General features: G+C 39.3%; 1 protein-coding gene across 7 annotated transcripts; it reads right to left on the bottom strand.

The window, feature by feature from the left end:
- Positions 1-757: 757 nt before the first annotated feature.
- NMU (neuromedin U) lies at positions 758-18,137 on the bottom strand. 7 transcript variants are annotated; one of them, XM_040556401.1, is made up of 10 exons: positions 17,456-18,137; positions 14,515-14,573; positions 10,774-10,821; positions 10,618-10,677; positions 9,439-9,468; positions 9,282-9,332; positions 7,171-7,245; positions 2,249-2,302; positions 1,652-1,691; positions 758-1,094 (listed from the first exon to the last, which is right to left on the bottom strand). In XM_040556401.1, the coding sequence occupies exons 1-9, from the start codon at positions 17,859-17,861 to the stop codon at positions 1,656-1,658; spliced, it is 819 nt and encodes a 272-aa protein (XP_040412335.1). In that variant the 5' UTR covers positions 17,862-18,137; the 3' UTR covers positions 758-1,094; positions 1,652-1,655. The 7 variants fall into 7 exon arrangements, with proteins under 7 accessions (XP_040412335.1, XP_040412340.1, XP_040412337.1 ...); XM_040556406.1 differs by lacking the exon at positions 17,456-18,137 and adding an exon at positions 17,081-17,343; XM_040556403.1 differs by lacking the exon at positions 9,282-9,332.
- Positions 18,138-18,411: the final 274 nt, after the last annotated feature.

The following is an 18,411-nucleotide window of genomic DNA, read 5'->3' as shown; positions in this document are numbered from 1 at the left end:
TGTTTTAGTTGAGTTAAAGTCAAGGTATTTCTTCAAAACATACCATTTATTCAGTTTCCTTTAGTTAAGAGAATAGAGATTCTCAGTTTTTTTCAGCCAATTTCAGCATTATTACCATTAAGACATGCCCTGAACTGCCAGACACCTTTATCATCAGTGCAATTCAGTAGACCACCTGCAGACCACTTGTCTTGGCTCTACAGGCTGCCAGAAGTCCACAGGCAATTGTGAAGGAAGTGCAGGGGCAGAGGATGTCATCTTGAAAAGCAAACCACGCTTTTTGTTTGGCCTTTATAGAAACTGCTTATGAAAAGGTTCTAGCTGCATATATTTTTTTTTGCTGATTTTTTTTTTTTTTGACGTGTAGCATTTTCTCATGGGTTTTCATTCTCTGTTCCCTTAATTTTGTTGTGAGGTGGTATTATGTGCTGTTACAGCAGAGAAAAGTATAACACATGAACTAGACTTACTGTACTATTTTATCAAGCAGGTATATGAAAGCTTGGCTTCAATGTATGTCTTTTTTTGTATGACTGAGTTTACTCATATTGAGATAATGAAAGGATGAGTTTCCAATAAATGTGAGAACAATCATATGCAAATGTAACACTTTGGCTACATAAATGTGCATAATTATCAAAAAGGACCTTGCAAATACAATAGAAAAAAGTAAATTAAGCTGCGATTCTAAAGACTACGCAAGCCACGTGCAAAATATTCTGAAAAAAAGCAACAGTCCACACTGCAAACATTCCCATTAAAACAATCCTCTCAGGGCCTTTATTTATAAAGGCAAATAAACATACATAGCAATGTTGTTAGAGGCAATGTCAGTTGCATGCATACATTGAGATATTTTACAGTTTCATTACACACAGTTATAAACATCATAACACTAAGAAACAAATAATTTTGATATGCTTTTAATATAATCAAGGAAGTAAAGAAATGTTTGAATTTTTTACTGAATCTAATGTAAGAACATTTACATTGTAGTGATTTTTAATTGTACATTAGTAAGGAATTATTTCTGTAAGGAAAACACCATGCCCAGCATTCCTGCAGCATAAGTTCTAGGTCAGGAGTCTAAAATCCTACAAAATAAGAAAAAGTTTTAGCTGTTGGTATGGTATAGCACAAAATACTTAAAATATGACAGAGGTGTAAGATATATTACAAAACAGGATATCATAATATTGGCACAGATTTATTATTTTTTCTGTCCAAAGACTTGCATGATTTGAAATTAAATCCTGAAGTCCATAATTAATTTCAATGCGAGGGTGGCTCTTCTTCTATGTAAGAATAGTAGGATTAACACCAGGTCATCAGTTTACTTCTCAGTATGTATTTGGCAGGAGGTTGAATCAGTTTTTCCTGATGTACACCTATCATCATTGGTAACTTTCCAAACTGTCTACAAATCTGGGATCTATTCCATTTCTTGCTGCCTGAAACACCCCTGTGTTCTCTGTTCTAGGAACTGAGTAGCTACAGCTTCTACTCACTTTAGACAAAGACAAGTGAATTTAACACATCTGTTAGAAGTTTGTCTCCAGAAATCTACTTCTAATCATAAGTACAGTGGAATATTTGCATAAGAATAAAGTAATTTCTGTATAGGTCACGATTAAAAGCATTAAATAAATACCTCCTTAGCGAAAATCCACTGATCTCTTTCCGTTGCGTGGCTGAAAGACAAATATTCAATAAGCACTGCATAAAACTGACTGGGCTCAGTAACAAAGCCCCATGCAACTTGGTATGTCTAACCTCGTTTCAAGCTCTACATTACCAGGGAAGACTGAAAATCTTCATCAGTCTAATACAGTGGTTAAGCACTCTTCTAAAAAATCAATTTCTAAATACTTAAGAAATTGTTATTTTGAGGTAAGTTATCTTAGAATATTGGTTCAATACAAAGTATCAGTAGTTAATCTCTTTTGTTTTTCTAATACATTTTTGATACTTCAGTTTCACCAAGAAGTTTCAAACTAGCCCAGCTATTCTGATTACTTTGCAAGGACAGATTCTGTGCTATACAAAATGTACCTGAAGTCATTGGATGAGTATTTCTCATTATTTACAAAGAAAGCAAACGATTCTAGTGGAATTGCTTATAGCAAGGAGCTCTGACTGCAAATGTAAGAGCAATTCTTACTCTAATTTTCTCTATGTTTGGTAATACTCAGAGTGGAGAAAAAAAAGAAAAAAAAAAGAAAAAAAAAAAAAAGAGAATAAACCATACCCTGAAGAAAAAGTAGCCTCTACTTTGAATCCCTCCAGCTCCTTGAAGGTCCTCCTGGAAAAAAAATAATAGTATTTTAAATCATATCTACTCTTGTGAATGAATCCATACAGAAAGGTTGCTTATGTACTTATTATAAGTATTTCTTCAGTACTACTATATAGCTTGCCCCCTTAAGGCATACAGTATATGTGTTCCTCCATGTCAGTAACAAGGAAGTTTATATCTTCATGTAGGAATTGCAGAAAACACATGAATGAGGGCCAAAATCCACCTAAGGTCTTACATCAGTTCAGATTGCTTTAGAATTATGCTAGTAATGATAAGCAGTCTTTGCCTTTGACTTTCCAGGTTTCATCACTCAAATACAACCAGTCTCCGTAGTAATGGAGTCTCTACATACAAAATAGAGTTGGTCTTTGCACCTCACAGAATGACAACGATGTAAAGCTTAAAAAATGTAAATATATTGGCTCCAGCCAAGGAATGAGATCCCAGACTGATCTCAGAGATCTATCCTGATCACCCATCTCAGAATTATTATGAGAAATCATTTTTTTCAAAGACCAGTGCTTGTGGTATTCTATCCTACTCATGTTGCACACACTGAGAAACAACTGTCTGCTGATCTACATGGAAAGGAGCAAAAAAAGATCAGTGAAGAAAATAGAAATTCTGTTTAAATGTAGCAAGTACAGAGAATGAAGTATCCATCTGTTTTAATGAGACCTTCATGATTAGACAAGACATAAACTTAATCATGGTATTTTCATCCTCTATGTTACAAGACAGTGAAGTGTCTGTCCTGTAGAGGGAGACATAGGCCAATTCAGAAATCAAATACTTCAAATCTTGTGCTTAGCAGAACATAAAATTTAGATGGAATATATTTACTGTATGCTCCCTTAGCAACGATAGTTTCTCAACTAAAAACTGAGGTCATGAAATCTCTTGGGTAATAATAATAACCAGAGTCGTCATAGGGAGAATTCACTTCATGCTCTATTCTAATGCTGTAAGAATAATGTAAAACAGGATGGCGCCCATCATTTCCAAACACGGGAATATCTTCAATCCAAGAAAACTTTCAAAGGAAGCAGGGCTTAAACTATAAATAATTTTTGAGTCTTGCTTTTAATTTTGACTTCAGTTTATCAGGTATGCCATTATACACAGTTTCTTTGCTGTATGTAAAACGTGTGATTTTTATTTATATTGTCCACCTCATTCTGATGTTACCTGAGTTTGAAATGCCCATCTCACATCTACAATCCATTAAATATTATAGGTTTTTAAATTTTATTTTACTGTTTGTTAATGGAGCTTTCTACATTGCCATATTCTGTCTTTTCAGATACTTGGAGTGTCTTACAGTATTTATATTTCATTATTTTTCTACTTGTATTATTATTTGGAAAAATATCCCTGTAGTTTCCTATTTGAGCTCAGGTGAGAAACTCTCCACTAAAAATACAAGTGCCCTGAAGAAGCTGAACTATGTTAGAGTATGCCAAATATGCTATGACTTTTAGGTTGTTGTCTTTTAATTAGTGCATTCATCCCGTTTCTATGAATTGTGCCACCATCCTCAATGGAAGCAAATTCAGGGTATTAAAGTATTCTAGCAAAAGGACCTTAATGGATTTAAAAGCCAGATTGTTTTTACCTATAGTAATTTTGTGTTCTTGCATTTATGCTGTCCTTCCCATTCTTTGTCTTATTTAGCATATATGGTTATTTTGAAAGCAAAAACATCAGCTCTAAGAATATTCTCTGGCAGTATGAAGGTCTAACAGCAGAGGGTAAATTTTACCCTGTATTTTCCAATTAGATGAGAAATGGATTTTTTTTTTTCATAACAATTTTAGTCCTTGCAGAGTGTTTCATGAGTAGATGTGCCAACTCTTAAAGTTCTTATATGTAGCCAGGTTCTGTCACCGGACTGACATAAATGATAAGAAAAATGTGTCTAGTTTTTACACAGTTCCTCCTCATTTAAAATGCTGTAGAAATCAGGAAGAATACTACACATATAAAAGTAGTAGGGGCTGCTTCATAAATTGGATCATATTTTTACATGCCTTTTACTGCATTTTGTCTTCTACTGTTTGGTGGGTTAGATATATGTGTATATATAACTGCACTGTTAAGGACATCCATGTTATGCTATTTTTCTAGACAAATTTGATAATACAAATTTAGTTTGATTTATTATTATTATTATTATTTTATTTTATAATTTGGCTGCAACTGCTCATGAGGACCTCTGGCCCAATATTACCCTGTTCCTCCTCCTCACCCACATGAGGAAAAGTAGAACTACATTCAACTACAGAGTGAGCAGCTATCCCCTGAGGAGGGCTGTGTCCTGTTCCTGTTCATAGGAAGATACTGAAAGGAAAAAAAACTAAGCCCTTTTCACTCAGTGTCATAATGGGAGAAGTCTGACTAAGACTAGCAATTACAGAGATTTTTATTTCACTTGAAACTCTGGCACCAAACACTTAAAATATCAAGGAATTTGATCATGCCATGTATCACCGTTTCTTAGCTTTCTATTTTTTAATCAATGATTCACCTAATCGTGTTGAAAAGAAATTGCAGAAGCATTTAACTTTGTTGAAAATAATCAAAACATTTACCTCACGCCACAGTGGTTTATATTTACAATCAAATAAAAGTTAGTCTAAGCTTTGAATTTCATTTACTACCTCTATTACTTCCACCCCTGTTTGTTTCCATGTTAGATTCTAGAAGATTTTAAAAAATGCTTTTGTTTCATGAAGTTTTTTATGTCTTAAGACATAAGATCAGCAGAGACCCATGTCATGGACTGGGAAACTCTGAAGGACCCAAAAAATCAGAGCAATATCAAACAAGACTATTTCTCCTTTCAGAGGTCAGACTGGACCAGAAACATGTAATAGGTGGAATAAAGAATTTCTGAAATAACTCACTGTCCTTAAACCAGGAACTGCTCTTTATCTCTTTATGTACCCTTTAAACCCTAAATCAACCCCTCAGAAGTTGTGAAATGCCAGATTTAAGGTCAACTGCGTGTGCCTCTTTATTGCCTTGCCCACTAGTTCTCACTGTCCTTGCTAGCCAGAACCATTCTTCTTCTTGCTGGGTCCTCATCAAAGAGACCTAAAGTATCTGTGCCCATCCCAATCGTGACTACATTTCCCTTCCTTCCTTCCAGCTTCTATTTCCAGTAACCTTGGCTCTTCAAAGCTCAGCTCACAGTTTCACTTTTCCACTGGCAGGGCTTTTCCTGAGGTTTCATTCTGTGCTGCTGTGACATGGGCTGTGTCAGTATTGAAAACATAAGTCTCTGCATAAATTCTAGTATTGCCTTTTTCTTTTCCGTGACATTTTTTTCCTCCATATCACCTTTAAAATAATGAAGATTTTTTGTTGTTGTTGCTGTTGACTGTATTTTTTTCAAATATCCATTCTGCCTTAGTTGAACTTCATGAGCTAAAGAAACCTAAGGATGAGGGGTTTGTTTCTGTTTTTGTTTTTGTTTTTTTTACAGTCTGAAAAGGCTGGAATCAGGGAGAGTGTTAAGTAACTGAAATCATACTTTCAAGAAGAAAAGTCAGCTATTTTTATCCAAAAGATGGCTCTGTGTGCATACATACCTTTTACCACTCTTCTTATACAATGACAATAAAATGCATGCTATGGTGTGGTGCTGCATCCATGCAAAGAGCATTAATATCCCTCTGCTTTTTGATTTTTGAAATTGGAAAGTGTATTTGCTGCAAAAATACCCAAATTTGATGATATTTTGGAAACAATGGGTCTATTTCAGTGTACGGGAAAGTTTTGCTCCCAAACACACTACTTTTCTATGAAAAATTAGTTCTACAATGCCTCCAGAGGTCAATAATATGTAAGTATGAAAGAGTTAGACTTTACAAAGCACTGAGATACTTAGCTATATTCATGACAGTATGAAGTTATTCTGCACCTTTTAAAATAGGGTTCAAATTGTGTATCTAATGGTTTTAGAAAAATACTTTAAATTCAGAGCTTTTACATCTGCTAAACAGCCGGCGAGCGCTCACTCTTTATTCCCAAACTGAAAACTCCAAAATAAAAGATGTTCCAAGTTTTGTGCCCCTCTGATTAATGCCTATTTTATTCTAAAAAAAAAAAAAAAAAAGTCTTCAATTCAAAAGTTTATCTCCGTCTATGATACTCAAAGTGAGAAGATATATTTCTTTTCTTGTGTTTTGTTTCTGCAGATACTAAATCAGGTAATAAGATAATTAAATGGTAACTTAACATCCCTTAAAGGTTGATGAGAACAAATAGAAATAAAAGCTCCGTAGAAAGAGATGTCGTTATATTCTCAAAGGGCTCATTTTTGTAGCTTTTTCTTCAGAAAGCTAAAACACTCTGGGCAAAAACTGTAACAAAGAAAGAACTTTCTTATCTGCATCTTAAATTAAATAGTGACACTGATTATAAATTGCTCGGAAAGTCTTAGTGCTATACGTCGTAAATAATGTGTGTAAGGAGTAAATATGGTTTGAATTCCATCTGGGGAGAAAAAAAAGAACCCACCCCTAGAAAATATAATTCAACTGCAATATAATGGTACTGATAAATTTGAAAATATTTTTCTTTTTTAAAAGCAACTGACAGGTCCATTTTGATATCTAAGCTCTACCAGTGTTCTATGTTAAGCATATATTACTTCAGAGTTTTAAATGTTAATGATCAGCAGGATTATTTTTCATTAATTAAGGAATAGAAAAAACAATGCACATTTCCAATGAAAACACATCAGTGTGACATTAAACTCTGAAAATAAAAGTGCCATGAGCAGAAAGGTCTACACGGACATTTTAGATGTGCTAATGAAGCACCAAACATGAGAATGCAAGCATGCATAGTTTAATATTACATACGTCCACTTTGTGTCTCTTCAGTCTTCTCTCATTAAGCTGGGGAACGAGTTGCAGCAAAGGATGCAGGACAGAGGACTGAGAGGACACGAACACAGACACATGAGCAACAATGAAATTCTGACCTCATGATGCAAAAAATGTCTATTCCTGCAGTATTGGCTTATAGACCAATCATGTACCAAGAAAGGACTGAAGATGTTAATTGAGAAACTTGTTTCTGAACATTCTGAATTGACAATAAGCAGGTACCAACATTTATATTTACAATATGAATGTGGCTCACACAGTGATGGAGGGACAAAATATGCATCCTCACTTTTACTCACTGAAAGAACTTTTTACAGTCTTCCTACCCAGGTAACTGCAATTGTTCAGACCTTGATCAGCCTCTGCACATGGCACAGAGAACATTCCCATACGCTGTGCTTACTGACTTTTCTGTGATTGTCTGCTATGGAAGTTAACATCTTCAATCTCCATTGTACTGAAAAGTTAATTTTAATTTAATTTAAGGAAGAAAGAAAATGTATTTATTTATTTATTACTGGAAAACAGTTCAAAGGAGGGATCCATCCTGAAGTAAAATTTGTAACCATGACACTGGTCACTCTCCCTAACAGACAAACTCCAATCCTGAAATTTCTCATGCTTGACAAGACTGTATGCTCATACACAGCCTGAGTGAGTGCAGCAAGATTGTGTGCACTGCCCCAGGCAGTGACTAGCAAAACAGAAACTTGTGGGCCTGTAAAGAGAGGCCCACAGTGAGAGAGAAAGTAGAAAAACCTATGTGCCATCAACTAATTCAAACCTTCAACTCATGTGAATTACTTATAATTAAAAGATAATGCATTTTTGATACAATAATTCTTAGAAAAGTAATGAAGCAAAGAGAAATGTAAGTTATGGAATAACTAGAGTTACTGAAGTTATATTTGATAGGTAAAATGAACTTGCCTACTTGGAGTCAATTTTGCACTGTCTGCCTAAGGTATTCAACGAAGCACCATAATATCTAAAGTGAAAGTCTGACATATTAAAGAGCACCCCAGCTCGCCAGCTGGGCTCTGTATTGCACTTTGTGGAGAGAGATTAAGGAAGCCAAAAAATTATTTAGCTCATCTAGGTTACTGTCTCTGAGAAATGGGCTAGAAGATAACCCAAATAGCTAAACCAGAAGTGAGAAAACAGTAATCTCTGTGGGCAGGCAGGGGCAAAGGTGTTCAGCATGGGGAAGAAGGGGCTGCAGTAACCTCTTAAGCAGAAGCAGCAGCAGAAATAGCTAATTTCCCTGTGCCCTGATTACCATGAAAAGCTCTAGAGCAACTCTATTGTGAAAATATTGACTGCAAAATCAGCAGTATTCTCAGGAGGCCTAGAAAACAGTATCACTTTCTAAGAAATATACAGCATATTTCTTAAGAAATTTAAGCAACAAGGCAGTAATGGACATAAACATATAAAAATGACTGTTAAGAAATGAGAAGACATGAACAGGTTTAACTTTCTCAAAGTCCTGTGGTGCACAGAAAAAAAAATAAATAGATGCACAGAAATAGCAGATTATGTCTTCACTTTAAAAGCAAGGGTGGATCACACATAGTTTATTTGTTGGCTATGAGAATATTTTTATAGCAAAAATACTAGGCTCTGTTTAAAATAATGGTATTTCTCATTTATAATATACTCCAAAATCTGAGTGATCTCTTTTGCCTGATATTTGTGACATGCACAAATAGATACATACCTTTTAATTAAGAATTAATAAAGATGCATTGAGAGTTTTTAATATTTAGGGTCATGTGCTCAACTTCTATATATCAGAATTGTTTCACTGCATGTGTTATGTTCCAGAAGCAAGCATTTGATTTTATTCTTAAATGTTGAAACTACAAGGCTAAGATGCAGTTGGGATTCCCTAAATGTTGTTTTCCATTTCCACACTTGTACATCATTGATGATCCTCTCCGTGTTATTAAAACACATTCTGTATTTTAAACATGAAACACCAAATGCCGAGCTTCACAGATGGAGCGATTACTGCAGAAAGGAACATCTTGTTTCTACGGACAGGCACACATGTATTCACAAGGAGGTGCTATGCCACTTACCATGATGTCTGAGTTGCCTGAGTCATGAGTCTTAGAATAATGAAATAAGAACTGTTCAAAAAAATTAAAAGTGGGGTTTTACTACAAAACAAGGCAAGGGAGTTAGGATTTTCTTGACAATTTTAAAGTGATCATAAAACATACTTAGAAGTCTTACCCTTTTGGTGTTGTCTTTTTCATCTAAACCCTGTGGGAATAATAATCAGTAGAGAGGCTTTTATTTATTAAATATATATATGCATATATATATATATTGGACAGTTTTAATTCATAGAATCATAGCATATCCTGATCTGTAAGGGACCCACCTTGGAAGGACCATTGAGTCCAACTCCTGGCCTCACACAGGACCACCCAAAAAGCAGACCCTGTGTCTGAAAGCGTTGTCCAAATGCTTCTTGAACTCTGGTAGGCTCGGTGCTGTGACCACTGCCCTGGGGAGCCTGTCCCAGTGCCCGACCATCTCTGGGTGCAGAACCTTTCCCTAACACCCAGCCTGACCCTCCCCTGTCCCAGCTCCATGCCGTTCCCTCGGGTCCTGTCGCTGTCCCCGGAGAGCAGAGCTCAGCGCCTGCCCTTCAGCTCCCCTCGTGAGGGAGCTGCAGGCCGCCTTAAGGCCTCCGCTCAGCCTGCTCTGCTCTGGGCTGAAATTATATTTTAAACTTCAATAGTGGATTGAAATATTGTCCTTCCTTGACAGATATACCGTGTCTTTGCTTATCAATGTAACTACTCTTTTGAAACCTTGCAGAGAGCATTGGTTATTCTCAGAGAGCTCAGCGCCTGCCCCTCTGTTCCCCTCGTGAGGGAGCTGCAGGCCGCCATGAAGCCTCCCCTCAGCCTGCTCTGCTCTGGGCTGAAATTACATTTTAAACTTCAATACTGGATTGAAATATTGTCCTTCCTTGACAGATATACCACATCTTTGCTTATCAATGTAACTACTCTTTTGAAACCTTGCAGAGAGCATTGGTTATTCTCTACTAGAATTGATGGGGTTAGTGGATGCTCCTTTGTATCTCCCTAGCAGTGGCAGCAACAGATTCTCTTAAGTACATTTCTTACTCCATTGAGAGCTCATAAGTTTTCTAATCTAGAGCAATAAAAGAACTGAAACCTTGTCTCCAAATTGGAGATTATTTTCCAACATTGGACTCTCCCAGTTGTCCTTAATACGCATTGGATTAGGACACACAGCATTTCAGCATAAGAACTGACATATTACTTCCAGAACTGATGGGCACTTCAGGTACTGGGCCCTCAGAACTCACTGTAGGCACTGGCACACTGAGCGATCAGGCTTCAGAAATGCTAAGGAGCCTTTCATGTGTGTTACCTGTGGTTTCTCGAGAAATCCCATGACCAAAAAACAAAGTTCTTCCAGTGCACTGGACACCTAACGAAAAGAAAACATGAACTCAGGTATCGCACTACCAATCCTACTGCATACGACAAACATCATAAATAGTAAAGCAACCTCTGTCTGACTCACCTGAGGCTGAGAATCTGTGGACAGGTAGGTAGAACATGCATCGTCTATCTGTAAAAGTTGACACGATCCTTTTTTAAAAATGCGCATTAATATAAAAAAGTTAAATATCTATATTCTCAAAAGTAGTTTGTTGCAATCAGGGGCATGGCAAGCTTGTCCACCAGAAGGAATGCTTATAGGAACATTCATGAAATATTTTGAATGCAAGGGGGAAAAAAAAAGCAATTTTATATATGCTTGATCTCAACAACCACGTGTATGTCATATATGTGTCCTTTATTGTCTTATACCGTTCATATCCCTGCTAATTGAAACTATCTCCAATAAGTCATATTTTAAATAATGATTGTAAGCATCTGAGGCATGGGCTATCAACGTAAGTATTTTCTATGCTATCTTTGGATTACATGAAACTGCAAAGAAAATGACAAAACTAAAGTAAGTGATTCAATACACAGTCCTCAAACACTACTCTGCAAATTGTATTCCAGCATCCCTGCAGGTGTATGACCCACACATCTCTTGAGTGATTATGATATGTGCCTTATATCTTATGCATGCTACTCAATTTGTGTGAGTCACCTGGCAGCCAATATCTGAGGTTTGCACTGATTTCTTTGGCACATGAGGGGCCTTTACAATATTTTGTTTAGAGGAGATGGTTCCCAAATTACAATGCTAGTAAGAAATACATTCGATATATTTCAAGGGATCTAAACTCAAAGTGCACTGTTGAAGAAGATGCTGTCTTTGAGTTTAAACTCATCAGCAAAGAGAGGAACATGAGGTGTGTAGACATACACACAAGCACACATAAATAATAAAAAAATTCCACAAAACAAATTAAGAAGACCCTGTCTGTTTAGCTGTGTGGCTTATCCCTAAAAAAAAAAACAATCAGCACTTGGGAGAGAATCTAAGAAGAAAACCATGGTTTAATAAGGTCCATATTATGGACCAACCACCAGCAAACTGTAGTGCAAACACTTTGAGATGGAAGTAGTTCGTTTCTCATGAAGCTCAGAGGATTTCTGGTTGGTGAGCTTGAACAGTCTCTGTGTGACATGCTGTAAACTTTTAGCATCCACATCATCCTGTGGTAAGGGGTTCCTGAACACCACATGAAATAATATTTCTGTTTGTCTTGATCAGTCCTTCCAAAGCTATCTTCATTCAGTGCTATCATGATCTTGTCTTGGAAGAAGTAACAAATAAGTGATTCATACCCATCCTCTCCCTACTGTTCATGACATTGTATGGACAATCATATCTTATTTCTATTGTCTCTTTTCCAAGATGAAAGAGTCTCATATTACTGAATCATTTTTGATGGAATTATCGATCAGGTAGGGAAAAGTGGAATAAAGAACATTTGAATTCATGGAAGTAATTTTACAAGTGCTGAAAGCTCAAAGTATTCTGTAAGGAAGAGGAAAAATCTCCAGTGCTCCAACAGAAGCTACACAGTTTAATAATAAAAAAAAAAAAAAAAAGACAACTTTCAAATTGTATCAATTGCAATCTGCATTGGTATGCACCATTTTTTTCCATTAAATATTTGATACTGTTATTCTAGGTGCCACAAAGCTTTGCCAATCATTATTATGTTCACAGACTGCATCAAAATGTTTGGTTTTAAAATAAAGAGTGGGCAATGCAACAGGTCTTATGATTTTATTATAGGTACAAAGCCCTAAACAGCAGTCTTTAGCGAAGAAAACATTAACTGAAAAAAGCAATAAACAAATAATGCATATCTGAGTACTCCAAGACAAGGGGTGATTCATTTCTCTAGAGACAACCTATGAGAAAGCATTAGCAGAGATAGTGGGAAAGCTAATAGCTCACAAGATTCCCCCTCAAATAGTTTTTATTGGTAACACAACCTCCCCGGTCTCTTTTCCCTTCATCTTGCATTTGATTGTCTCTGGGTATATTTGTTCAGCTTCACTACTTCCAGGATAAGAAAATGTAGAGGTAGAAGTCAGCAGTGAATGACATAAACCAAACTTAAGTCATTTTGGAAGCCTAAGTTAAAAATGTCCTGTTACTTGTGGTTGTTCATTTGTTGGCTTATCTGCTTGTTTTTTAGTTGGAGATGTCAACCAGAGATCTACTGTAACTCAACGGCAGGACAAACCAGAGACTGCTTTGCGTTCAACACAGTCCAAAGCAATGCATCTCTCAGTTAAAACCTGCATGGAAAAAGCAAGGACCAAAGGAAAGCCACAGTTTCTGTTGATTCCTTCTTTTCAAATTAATATATATATATATATATATATTTAATTTAATAATTCCTATAGTCCTTGATGCTTCTTTTCAGTAACTTTCTCTCTTTCCTCAGAAGTGTAGCCTGAGGGTGGAAGCCTGTCAGTTATTTGGGGTTGGTTAAATAACGTAAAGAAATGAAAGGATGTTAGAAAGCTCCTGTATTTCTAAAATTGGAATCATTCCTGGAAAATACTTGTTTAATTTTGAGGCAGTGCTTCTCCTGAGTGATCAACTAATAAAGTAACAAGCAGGGAAGAACACTCTAAGAAACTCCTGGTTTTGTAGCCAGGCTGATTTAAAGTATATGCCTACACATCTAATTCTCTTTTCTTAGTTCTTAGATCCTCTCCAGTCCTGTATTACTCCTGTTACAGAACTGAGTTTTACACTGTTTGTGTTACATAATTTTGCACAGAATTTAGTATCTCATGCATACTTTTTTGTTCACCGAAATCAACAGGAACCTTGCGTTTGCCTCCAGTAAGCATAGGGGTTAATCCTATATCATAAACAGCAAATCCTAGCAATAAGTGCAGAAATATATATATTTTAAAAAAGCATATATTTAATCCGGAATTTAAATAACTCATTTTCATAAACTCCTTCTAGCTATTAGGATCTTGCTTCCCAAGAGATCACTTTCTCCCAGGAGGAAAGTACCACCAGGGCTTGTGCAAGTGCCAGTCTAGGAACAAGTCAGTGTTTGAGTCAATACTTCCGAAACAAGCTGACAAAAAAGGCAGCGTGTTCTGTAATGGCCTCAATTTGAAGAAATTTACTCCGTGCATCTGCACCCATGGTGAGTCACTTGCTTTCTAATGTTATCAGAAGGTACAAAATTAATGTCAGCAGCACACTTGAAGATTACGGCAATGCCAGGGCATGCATCTTGCGGGATGAACCCTCTCTCTGTTATGCCCTGCTGGTCTGTCTGTTCCAAAAAGGCACAAAAAAGCCCATGTTGACACACATGTAACATCCTAGAATCAAAAAAATGCAAAGTTCAAAGATGGGAATGGAAGTTATAGTTGCAATAGGTATAAAAATGTTAAAGGTGCAAACTGCAGCAAGATGTTATCCTCTATCTAGTAAATTAAGATGCTAGGATGTGATTAAATGCAGTGTCCCAGCCCCGGGTGCAGAACAGAAGAAGCAAGAGGTGGATTGGACAAGTTGAAACAACTACTGCCTGTCATGCACAGACTACAAAAATACCAGGCAGGACACAGTATTGCTTCCAGGGACAGGGTTTGTACAGGAGAAGTAAGACTGGAAGAAGAAGGACCTGAACTCCATGCAAGAGAAATAGTGGAGAGTGAGGTGTGACCATAGTAAGGACTGGAACAGAAAAATTTTTGATCTTGTATCCCTGCTCTAGTAGCAATAAATTGTCACAGACATTCCCAGCTCTCACCCCACAGCCAAGGCTTTTCCCAGGCATGGCTGAACCAGCTTGCCCGCGATGCTCACCTCCTTCCACAGCTGCAAATCCTGATCTGCCTCGAGTGCTTGGGATGGCATCGGTGCACCTGGAAGCACAAACACTGCTTAGCAATACAGTACAGCAGGGGTCATCTTGTAAGTATCCCATGTCAGTGGTGTAAATAAAAGCTCTGAGTGTGACATGGTCCCCAGAACCTGCAAAGCCAAAATACAGATACTCACATCTCTGAGCAAGAAGCAGTGTGGAAGCCACACTGCTTCTTTCATCATGAGTCAGGCTGGCATTAATTTGTTCTCAGTGATAAGCAGTGATATTTTATCTGGCGGCATAATCCTAGTAATATTGTGTTACCAGAGTCTCCATCTCACCCAGGAGGGGGCTGATGCTGGAGAGGAAACCCTGAGCAGTCATCTGATTTCTCCTAAAGTTACTGCCCAGGATACATGCCTGACAGCTCCATACACTGTTGTAACACACCTCAGGTGAACAGTTTTTATAACCTCCCAGACAGTCTATTATTAACTGTGATTGCTTTTTATTTTTTTTTTCCAAAGAATTGCACCAAATTAAACACAAAAATGCTGAAGCTAGACATAGCTAGAATGGCCAGGTGAGCAGGATGTGAAAGCTCATCATGCCCACCTGTTTTACAAGTACCACAGATAACAACAGGAGTAACTTCCAGGCATGAAAGAGTAAATTCCAAAACCACATTTTGGTACTGGCACAGACTTAAGATGGCTAATTATTATGGATGCTTGTTCTCCCCAGAAAAAGAATTATAGAGCAGGTCTTGATTTCATCCTGTGTAGGAGCAGGTTTTTGAAATCTCTGGAAGATTTACATGAAAAGAAAACTGCTGTCCAGTGAAAAAAAAAATTGCTTTTTGATGTTTGCTTTAGTTCAAGGAAAAACTCCCAAAAAATTAAAGGTGCTACAACTCCCTTTTTTTTTTTTTAAAATTTTGTTTTGTTTTCTATTCCTAAGTTAGTATGATCACAGTGGAGTATTCCCTGGGGCTGGTGTCTGGGTTGCCAGGAGTGGAACATGGCAACTCTTGAAGTCACCACACCATTAAATCTTTGCCTGCCCATCACTGATGGCAGCTCCTGCCATGCCTGGCTCCCAAGGCCTTCCAGGGGGAAAGCAGAAGAAACCAAGCAGCCCCTAAGGCCTGGAGCAGCAGGCAAGGAAGCCTAAATATGGCACTTGTGGGGCTTTTTTGCCCAGAAAATAAACTTTTGAACAGAGGAGATGCAATTGTTTCACCAGCTCATAAGTTTCCTTAACCTTTCTGCACTTATTCACAAAACTTTTATTTCATGTGCTGACCCCTCTGTTTTGTGCTCACAGCAAGGACCGTGTGCCCTCCAGTGCCAAACAGCATCCCCACATCGCCCCATCCAGAACACTGCTGCAGCCTGGAGGGAATTCATTAATTTACACACACACACACACACACACCCCAGCACAAACAAGGAAAGATGAAGTTATCTGGTAAGATACACAAAATATCCATGGCAGTCCCATTCAAAAGTAACATAGAGGAGGAAGCCCTCCTACAAAATTGACACAGTGACATATCTGTTCACTTCAGTTCTGCCAGCTTTGAAAAACCAAACTTCTTGCAAGGCAGCAGACTGCCAGGTGCACAGTTTCAGTCACTTTTCAACCTGGGATCCACCTCTTAAATCTTCTCTCCCCACCACTGCTCTCCATACACAAGCTCCTTGCCATCATTTCTATACGAACGATGCTAAAATACTGTGTGCCACTGCCATTCCTTGCCTTCATTTTCCTTCCCTCCCCTCTACCACATCTCCAGAATGTATTTTGAACACAGTATGAAGTATACTCTACTTAGATTTCTTTGCTTCTTGATATCAAAAAAAATCAATTAAGGAAAATATCAAAAATTCAGAATGAAAGCTCCCAATGAAAGTAAATCACTCATAATAGATGCAAAGCAGAACTACTCATTGCACAGCAACTTGCTGTGCTGTGCTGCTTCACAGGGTGTAAGGATTTAATGCATCTGGAGGGAGAAAATAGAATAGGGAAGACGGTGCGTTTTATTGTAATGCCTGTTAGCTGCACTTGCTTCACAAAGCAAAAATAGCAACTTTCAGGTGTAACTCAGCATTCCCAATTAAATCAAAGGTAATCAGGCTCTGTGTCTAAAGCAGCCTGCCAACTCTGTCCTTCCCCACTTAACCCTTTAGTGACTTCGCTTGGAACAAAAGCCACTTCCCCCAGCTGCCGGAGCGCGGTTTGGGCAGGACGGGGCAATCCTGCCGGGTAGGGGAAGGAGCCCCCCACCTCCCCATCCCAAAACGTGCTGCTGAGGTGAGCCCCCCCGTCCCAGCCCCAGCCCCCTTACCCTCCCAGCCTGCCGTCTCCCGAGCATCTCCGCATCTCTCACGGCAGCATCCGATCCCACCCCGGCTCCACAGCAGAGCACTGCGGGGATTTTGTTGGGCTAGGATTTCTCAGCCCCCTCACGAGGCTGGAGGGATGATGGGGTCACCCCTCCAGCCCCCAGATTTGCAGCGGTGGCCGTGCAGGAAGGGGTTGCGGGGGGATGCTCCTCACCTTTGCACGCACACATGGAGGAGGCAAGGAGGAGGAGGAGGAGCAGGAGCAGCGGGGACCCCGGCAGCCCCCCGCTGTTCCCCAGGCTGCGCGGCGGGGTGGTCGTGGGGGGCTGCTGGTGGCAGAGCTGTCCCATGACCGCGGTGCCCTCTGCTCTGCCTCCCCGCCGGCTGGCCATGCCCTCGCTCCCTTCCCAAACTTTTTAAGTCTCCCTGACACGTGGACCAGCATCAGCTTGACTCACGGAGGACACGTCACCCGCCCTGCCCACCCCTGCCCGTCTCCCCGCCACCCACCCACCCAGGCCCAGACCCCCCTCATCTCCGCCGGTGACTCAGCCCCGCTCCCACCTCGGGGGCAGATCTGTTCCCGAACCTGCTGTGATGGGTGCGTGGCCCTGCTTGGCCTCCAGACACGGGGCTGGGCAGCCTCTGGGCCCTTTCTTCACAACTCCCCTCTTAGAGAAAGATCTATGCCTTAAAAAAGGTGTGTAAAAGCCCCCCAGCTGTGCTGGCAGCCTCGTGATGGAGCACAAAATGGCTGCTGCTCCCTCACCGCGCTTGGAAGTTGAGGGTGATGGCTTGGGGTGGCGAAGGTGGGCTTTCGGGCACTGCCCAACCCCAGTGTGCTGGGGAGAAGGGGCACAATTTAACACTGGGACATCCCACCTGGTGGCCCCAGAGGTGTGGGCACCTTCTGGTCTAGAGACGGATGAACCCAGTTTGTGAGGAAGCCACCGGTGAAGCACGGGTGTGAGCTGTGGCCACCTCTTCTTCCCCATGTATGCATCTTCCAGAGCAGAATTGCAGATCACTCAAATGTGAATGGAAAAGAGAATTCACTGAAAAGACAGCACTGCTGATGCTTTTCATCTCCAGCATGGTGGTAGAGGAAGCTGGGGGCAATTCAAAACGGGTTGTCAGCATGGAAACCAGCTTCATAACATGAAGCTGAGTGGCCCCTAGGACACAGGAGAGAACACACATACACAGTGCTACATCATGAAGCAAAACTCAGTAATATGGTGGCATTTGGGGATTAAAAACTTAATACAGGGCTTAGCAGACCTGCGGCCCCTCACAGTCAGCCAAGCAGCAGGGGCTGGCTTTCTCCAAATGTGCATTTTAGGGCAGCATCTCACAAGTCACAGTCTAGCTTTACAATCTGTTTCCCAGGTTTTGTTTTTCCACTCTCTCATATTATTTACTTGGTTGTTTCTTTCTGACTTGCAAAGGAAATACTACACAATGATCCAGCAATGACACATTGGTACAATATTAGGGACTGTTATCTTCTCAAAGCAGCGTGAAGTTCTTTTTGACCATCTTGGT

The sequence above is a fragment of the Cygnus olor genome, chromosome 4 (genome assembly GCF_009769625.2).
Source record: "Cygnus olor isolate bCygOlo1 chromosome 4, bCygOlo1.pri.v2, whole genome shotgun sequence".
Classification (NCBI taxonomy): Eukaryota; Metazoa; Chordata; class Aves; order Anseriformes; family Anatidae; genus Cygnus; species Cygnus olor.
The sequence above is the reverse complement of the archived record's forward strand: the minus strand, read 5'-3'. Positions and strand labels throughout refer to the sequence as shown.